This window comes from Camelus ferus, chromosome 16 (genome assembly GCF_009834535.1).
Source record: "Camelus ferus isolate YT-003-E chromosome 16, BCGSAC_Cfer_1.0, whole genome shotgun sequence".
NCBI classification, from domain to species: domain Eukaryota; kingdom Metazoa; phylum Chordata; class Mammalia; order Artiodactyla; family Camelidae; genus Camelus; species Camelus ferus.
Window position 1 is genome coordinate 40333058 of NC_045711.1, and position 8029 is coordinate 40341086.

At 59.7% G+C, this 8029-nt stretch overlaps 1 protein-coding gene across 5 annotated transcripts; it reads left to right on the forward strand.

The window, feature by feature from the left end:
- On the forward strand, positions 1-8029 carry CORO6 (coronin 6). 5 transcript variants are annotated; one of them, XM_032457540.1, is made up of 11 exons: positions 1-247; positions 1406-1666; positions 3088-3210; positions 3683-3812; positions 3906-4087; positions 4682-4801; positions 5731-5835; positions 5927-6072; positions 6435-6492; positions 6596-6826; positions 6909-8029. In XM_032457540.1, the coding sequence occupies exons 2-11, from the start codon at positions 1469-1471 to the stop codon at positions 7032-7034; spliced, it is 1419 nt and encodes a 472-aa protein (XP_032313431.1). In that variant the 5' UTR covers positions 1-247; positions 1406-1468; the 3' UTR covers positions 7035-8029. The 5 variants fall into 5 exon arrangements, with proteins under 5 accessions (XP_032313431.1, XP_032313433.1, XP_032313430.1 ...); XM_032457542.1 differs by having other exon boundaries at positions 3-247; positions 6912-8029; XM_032457539.1 differs by lacking the exon at positions 4682-4801 and adding an exon at positions 5172-5291 and having other exon boundaries at positions 3-247.

The following is an 8029-nucleotide window of genomic DNA, read 5'->3' on the forward strand; positions in this document are numbered from 1 at the left end:
CCCGCCCCTGCCCCAGGCCCCGCCTCCGCAGGTTGATGGCAGCGGCAGCTGGGACTGCAGCGGCGCTGGGCCCCGAGAGTCGCAGGCAGCGGCCGGAGCGCGCAGCCGAACACCCGGGCCCCAGACGCCGCGGACACCCGGAGAGGCAGTTCCAGTGCCCTGACGCCTCCCTCGGCCCCCAGCGCACCCCCAACCCCCTCCGCGGAGAAGTCGCAGCGTGAGATCCCCTCGGCCCGCTCAGGACCAGGTACCCTCCCCCACCGCCGCCACCGCAGCCAGCCGAGCGGGCGGGGTGTCTGGAGGGGACAGAGGTCTGCGCCCCCCCCCTCCTCCGCCGCCAGATTCGGTCCCGGGCGGGGCGGACTTGGTGTCTATATTTGGCCGGACAGCGGCCCACAGGGCGCAGACACCTCGTCTCGCAAGAACGCAGTGCTGGGGCAGGAGGCCGGAGGAGGGTGCGGGGAGGCTGGGCCTCAGGCTGGGGGGCCGCAGAAGCGGCTTGAAGGGCACAGGGATGCCCGGGGCTGGGGAGGGACAGCTGTCAGTGGCTGGGGCTTTGGAAGAGCACAGTGTGTCCCCTGGGAAAGAGCTTAGCCCAGGCCCCTAAAGGGAGAAAAGGCACCTCATCCTCCCCACTCCACTCCTGAAAATCTGGCTCTAGCCCAGGGGTCGAGGACCCCACCCAGGGAGAGTTTAGTAGGAGAGACGATCCAGAAGAGAAGTGGGACTGAAGTATGGTAGGCAAAAGCCAGAACACCAAGGTTAGGACCTCTTAAGCCAGTACATAGAGGAGTGGAAGGAGGAGAGATCCACCTTCCACTGTTTCCCCCCAACAACATGAGAGGAAACTGATGAAAACAGCAGCAAGAAGGACTCAGGTTCGCTGACAGGAGGAACTTCTCCTTGGCAAATTTGTAGAAAAAGGCAAAACCCCATCTGCCTACACTATGACAGAAATGCCGAGTTTAGGCTCTTGGAGGACTAAAGTCCTAGCCCCATCGCTGGCCTTGAGCCAAGGCCTCTGATTCTAGACAAGGTGCCTCTCCTCTGCTGGCCTCTGGGAGATAAACCACTTCCATTAAGAGATGCTCATCCAAGGCTGGCAGTGGGAAGGCAGCCTGGCATTGAGGCTCCTCCCAAAAGCACTTCAACTTCCAGGAAGCTCCCAGGCCCAGTCAAGCTCCACTGTCCCCCGAACCTGGTTCTCTAAGGAGGAGTCAAGTCCCAAATCCTAGCCTCTTGAATTAATCAGCACTTTATAGATGACAGAGAACTTCCCCACACTTTTATTCACCTTGGAGAAAGCTCCCTGCTTCTAGGACCAGACTCTGCATTAATTTATACCTGACTCCTGGCCAGATAACCCTTCTCATTTGCCACCCTCAACTCTTCCTCCCTCCAACAGCTCACAGGACTAAGGACCAAAGGCATTTCTGGGCACTGAGATCCTCCACCTCTGCCCCCAGCTATGAGTCGGCGTGTGGTTCGGCAGAGCAAATTCCGCCATGTGTTTGGACAGGCAGCAAAGGCTGACCAGGCCTACGAGGACATCCGAGTGTCCAAGGTCACATGGGACAGCTCCTTCTGTGCCGTCAACCCCAAATTCCTGGCCATTATTGTGGAGGCTGGGGGTGGAGGTGCCTTCATCGTCCTGCCTCTGGCCAAGGTGAGGGATAAGGGGAAGGAAGCAGGTGGAGGACACTGGCTGTGACTCCTGGGGACTCTGGACAGCAGCCTGTGTTCTCACTTAGTTCCATTCTTCAGTCAGAAGAGCAGTCCCATGGATTGACTGCTCTCTGTTCCCCAAGTCCTCAGGGACCAAATGGGAGGCTCCCTCACCCCTCCCTGAGTAGCAGCATCATAGTGGCCCACACACTCACAGCCCACCCCTTCTCCATGCAGCAGCCTGTTCCCAGCAGGGACCAGGAGGGGGTCATGGAGATAGCTGGGAAGCAGTGGAGTCAGCACCTGGCCAAGATTCTGTTCCTATTGCTCATAATGCCACATCCCTTCATTTTTTGGTATCAAGATCTTTGTACCCAGCCCTGGGTGACCATTTGACTGTCACATCCCAGAGCACACACTGAGGACAAACTCAGGCTCTATCCAAAGAGTCCCTGGCCACCTCCCCATTCTGGTTCTTGCAGTAAGGTAGAATAAGAGCAAAGGGCAGGGGACATGACATATAAGGCCAGAGTGCTCTCTACTCCAGGGATGGGAGCCAAGCAATGACCACCTTTACTGAGTAGCCTCAAGCCCCTCAGCCATCTCTGCCCTCAGGATGGCCACTCCAACGCATGACCTTCACCTGGATTCTGGCCCCTATACCTTGTTAGGGGAGGCCCCACAGGTGGCAAGGTCAGGATGAGGCCTGATAATAGCCAGTGACTCACTCCAGGACAACGCAGACACAATCCAAGGACACCATCCCCAGGGCTCAAATTTCAGCTGGAGCCACTTCCTCCCCAGTACAATTGCCACTCCAATGCCACACGGCCACCCCTCTCTTCCTACCGCCTGGCCTGGGCTGATGCCAGCCCCTGCAAAGGCCTTGGAGCCCCCACAAACATACCATAAAGACCAAAAATAGATGGGTCCCAGCTCAGGTTGGGAGATAGCAGGCACCAGGAATGCCTGTTGCTTGTGGTTCCAAGGCAAAGCCAGTGACAAGGGGGAGATCTGTCAAGTGTGACTAGGAAAGGGCTGCATATTACCTTACCTTGACCTACTCCACCAGGGTCTTCCCATAGACATTTCACTTGGGGGAACAGGCCCAAGACCACCCTCCTCCAAGTAGGTGTTTTTGGAAGAGCATTGGACTGAGAGGTCAAATCTTGGCTCTACCAAGTATCTAGCTGTGTGTCCTTGGTTATCTTACCTCTCTGAATCTGATTCCTTGATATTAAATGACTTCAACTCAGCCTTTAGTGAAGTACGAGATGTAGACTGGATGGGGATGAAGAAGCACAGAGGAGGGTCTACAAAGAGAAAACAGATAATAGAGAATTGAGATGTAAACAAGTCCACTCCCCACCCCCAGAAAACACAAGGACAGTGGCCCCACATCTCCCTCTCTGACCTCTGCAGACAGGGCGAGTGGATAAGAACTACCCACTGGTCACTGGGCACACTGCCCCTGTGCTGGACATCGACTGGTGCCCACACAATGACAACGTCATCGCCAGTGCCTCAGATGACACCACTATCATGGTAGGAGCCAGGTGGCTGCTGCTGGGCACTTGGGCAGGGGAAGCAGGGTGGGCTGCCTCACCTGTGCTGGGGAAGGTGGCAAGGGAGGTGCTGAGTCCCAGGGCCTTGCCCTGCCCAGCTTCTAGGTTGTTTTTAGCTACATGCCCAACCCCTCCCAGGATGCACTGCTTAGGACTAATTATAGCCATGGCCACCTTGGGACCTAAAGAGCAGGGGGGTAGTGCTCTGAAGTCTCCCTTCTGGGTGAGTAGGGAAGTCTCTGGAGAGCTGGCAGTGCCCCCTCCTGGCTCCCAGCTGCTTCTACCCCAGGCAGGCACCATTACATCTTGTCCTGCATTTGACCCTTACCACTGAAGCGAACCAGTAGGGTTGGAGGGTTGGTGGAGAAGGAGGATGGGGGAAGCATGGGAGAAGCAGAGAGACAAAGCGGGCTCCTCATCCCACCCACTCTATGCCTTTTCCTTCCACCCAGGTGTGGCAGATTCCAGACTATACCCCTATGCGCAACATTACGGAACCCATCATCACACTCGAGGGCCACTCCAAACGTGTGGGCATCCTCTCCTGGCACCCCACTGCCCGGAATGTCCTGCTCAGTGCAGGTCTGGGGGCCTAGGGAGGGGCCCCTACCATAGATCTGGATGGGGAGTGGCAAAGGCAGGGCCCAGGTAACGGTGCCTGGCCATTCTGGGCAGGTGGTGACAATGTGATCATCATCTGGAACGTGGGCACTGGGGAGGTGCTCCTGAGTCTAGACGACATGCACCCGGACGTCATCCACAGCGTGTGCTGGAACAGCAACGGTAGCCTGCTAGCCACCACCTGCAAGGACAAGACCCTGCGCATCATTGACCCCCGCAAGGGCCAGGTGGTGGCGGTGAGTACCTGGGGTAGCCAGTTCCCAGCCCCTACCCCAAGGGGCAGCTGTCAGGCCTCTGCACTTGCAATCTTCTGAGCCTCCGGTCCCAGCTCTCACCTCCTCCACCTCAACCCCAGACTCAGCCCCCTGTCCTCTAAGTAAGCCCTCACCCGCAATTCTCGGCCCCGCTTCTGTTCCCTCCCCTGCATCTCAGAAGTTCAGAGAAGGGCCGCTCGATTTGTGACTAAGGGTGGGGAAAGCTGCAAACTATCCTCCCTCCCACCAGACCTGCATGAACCTAAGCTCCCGGACCCCTCTCCTCCCGGTCGGCACCTAGAGCCATCTTCCAGGGTCTGAGCCTGACACTGGCTCACGGGCAGGCCCCTTTTCACCCTAGTTGACCCGCTGGGAAGGGGTTTGGGGGTAACCCTCGCATTATTTGTCCCAGCTGAGTATCCCTGCCCGGGGGGCAGCACTTGCCTCACCAGCCTGAATCTAACGCGGGGCACGGGATGCGCTTGGCACGTGCACGTCTGCGCGGAGTGCGCGCGTCGAGCACGGCCGGGGCAGAGCGGGGCGGCGGGCGCTCTAACCCACTAACCCCGCGAGCAGGAGCGAGCCCGGCCTCACGAGGGCACCCGCCCGCTGCGGGCGGTCTTCACCGCAGACGGGAAGCTACTCAGCACCGGCTTCAGCAGGATGAGTGAGCGACAACTCGCGCTCTGGGACCCGGTAGGCCAGGCCGCGCCGGGCGCGCGCGCTCGCTCCTTCGCTGGGTCAGCCGGGAGCACCCTCTCAGGCCGCGGCCGGCGCCCAAGAGAGCTGAAGCGGAGCGGGGAGCTCCCATCTGGGAAGAACCTCGCTGCGTGCCGGGGGAGCCTGCTCTGAGGGCGCTTAAGGGCTCGGGATCTGCTGAGAGACGTGCGCGCCCAGCGCTCTCCAGGCCTGAGACCAGCCAAAGGCCCCCAGGAAACTGCCCCTTTCGCCTCCACCCCCTGTCCCCGCCCCCCACACCCAAGTCAGCAAGTTGGTTGCTTGGCCCTCCAGACTCCCCAGGGCAGGCAGCTGGATGACGCCTCTCCCTGTCTCCCCCACCCCCCAGGAGAGGTTTGCGGCCCACGAGGGAATGAGGCCCATGCGGGCGGTCTTCACGCGCCAGGGTCATATCTTCACCACGGGCTTCACCCGCATGAGCCAGCGAGAGCTGGGCCTGTGGGACCCGGTAACGCAGCTGGACGCTTGGGGTGTGTGCCCCGGGGACTGGCATCACGGGAGAGGGGCCAGGTGCCCCCACCCGCAGGGCATGCCCACCTGGACAGGGCTGGAGGCTGCTGCCCCCTTTGCAGCGCCTACCATCCCCACACCCACCCCTCTGCCCAGTTTTGCTGCGTCGCCTGAAGGAGCCCACGCTGGCGCCCCCACCTGGTGATGCCGTGTCCCTGGGGGTGGTTTGCGGTGACTGCATGTGGTGGCGCGGGGGTATAGGTGCAGGGGACTGGGAGTGATAGTCCAGGGTCGAGGCTTGCAGCTCCGTTCACCAGAGCTGCCTTGGGAACGCGCGTGGGTTTGGGGGCTGACAGGAAGCATAAAGGGGCTTCAGGGGATCCAGAAGTGTCACAGAGGGCGGGACAGTGCTGGTCACGCCTCCTGTGCTCGGGCAGAACAACTTCGAGGAGCCAGTGGCACTGCAGGAGATGGACACTAGCAACGGCGTCCTATTGCCCTTCTACGATCCCGACTCCAGCATCATCTACCTATGTGGCAAGGTGCTCCCGGCCGGGAGGGGAGAACAGAGGGGCTGGACGAAGATGTGGGAGACCCCCAACCAGAGCATCTCTGAACCGACTGGTTTTACAGGGCGACAGCAGCATTCGGTACTTTGAGATTACCGAGGAACCACCTTTTGTGCACTACCTGAACACGTTCAGCAGCAAGGAGCCGCAGAGGGGTATGGGCTTCATGCCCAAGCGGGGACTGGATGTCAGCAAGTGCGAGATCGCGAGGTCAGCAGCCTTGCCCTTGCCGCTTGCCTGCCTCTGTCCCCACGTACCATCTGGAAAGACCTGGGGGCTTCCCCAATACTGTAACCTTTGGAAAAGAGTGGGTTTGAGCAGGTCAAACAGGCTTGCTTCCAGTGCCAGCCCCCCACCCCACTCTTGCACTAACTAGTTTGACATTCTCTGAACTTGTTTCCTCATCTGTAAATGATGATTAAACACCACACCAGAGGTGTTTTACCAGCTGAATGTGTTTAAAGTGCAAAGTATGGTAGGTGCTCAGCAAGTTTTGGCCTCTAAACTCTTGGCCCCAGTAGAAGTTAAGGGGATGGGAGCCTGCGGGAGTGCTGAACCCCACTTCCTTATAGGTTCTACAAGTTGCACGAAAGAAAGTGTGAACCCATCATCATGACTGTGCCCCGCAAGGTGAGTGGCCCTGAGAGGGGTTGGGCAGGGCTTTGAGGCTGAAGGGAGAGAAGTAGGCCGGGAACCCTGTTAACGGTCCTTCTCCTGTCCCCCGACCCCGCAGTCAGACCTGTTCCAGGATGACCTCTACCCAGACACGCCGGGACCCGAGCCGGCCCTGGAAGCGGACGAATGGCTATCGGGCCAGGACGCCGAACCCGTGCTCATCTCGTTGAGGGACGGTTACGTGCCCCCCAAGCACCGCGAGCTCCGGGTCACCAAGCGCAACATCCTGGACGTGCGCCCACCCTCTGGCCCTCGCCGCAGCCAGTCGGCCAGCGACGCCCCCTTGTCGGTAAGGTCCCTCCCGGCTCCACCCAGGCTCCATCTCCCTACGCCCCCAGCCCAACACCGCCTCTTCTGTCCCCTGCACCCAGCAGCAGCACACCCTAGAGACGCTGCTGGAGGAGATCAAGGCCCTGCGGGAGCAGGTGCAAGCCCAGGAGCAGCGCATCACAGCTTTGGAGAACATGCTCTGTGAGCTGGTGGACGACACAGACTAGCGCAGCGCGCCCGGAAAGCTCCAAGCCGGGAGGGCAAAGCCGGGCCAAGCGCATTCACTCGGCCCCGCCCCGGCTTTGGGTTCGGAACTCTGCCCCTCTGGGCCGGAGCCGGGGCCGGTGCCGGGAACTGGGAAGGGAACTCCGAGCCTCGCGGGAGCCCAGGACAGAGGAAGCGCTGCGGAGACTCGCGTCCATCAGGCTCCCACTGGGCTGCTTGCCTTGTCCGGGACTCAACAGGAGCTGGTCTTGGGAGGCCCGGAGTGACAGGGCCCTCAGCAATGGTGCTGCTGTTCCCCGCCCGGGGCAAGGGAAGTGCTTAGTATTAGCGCGATGCTTGGGGATGTTGGGGAGCTTGGGCTTGATCTCAAAGGGGTAGCGATTCGACGGGTCTCCCCAGACTGGTTGGGGAAAATTATAACGCTTCTCCCTCTAATCAGCTCACTTGACTCCACCACCCTGAGTGGTAAACTGAATGGGCGTCACCCCAGTTCTACAGACATACACAAACGTTGGCTGTAGAGCCGGACCCACAGGCTACACCCAGCAGTCTATGGCAGAGGGCTCTCTTCCTTCTTCCCACTCGCAGGGGAGAGGGCAGCTTCCTCCAGGCACTCCGGCAGGAGAACCAACCAGAAAACTGGCATGAGGAAGCAGGTTCACCTCTTCCAGACACACATGCACGCACCCATGCATGCACATTGTCCCCAACTCTCTGCTGTGGCCTTGAATCTAGGAGGAAAACAAGATGGACTGAAAGAAACACTTAATCAAGTGCTCAGTCTGTGCCTCCTGCATGGGTGGGGGTGGGGGTGTGAGACCCCTCCAGCCACTGCAAATGCCACCCTCAAACTCCTGGGGGACCTGACAAATGCAACCCTGGGCTCAGGACCCACCAGACATCCTATTACCTTAGGGCCCTCCCCACACTGAAGTTCAGAAGGAACGCCCAACCCACAGGTGGGGGATCTTCCCTAGTAAAGGCAGGTAGGAAAAGC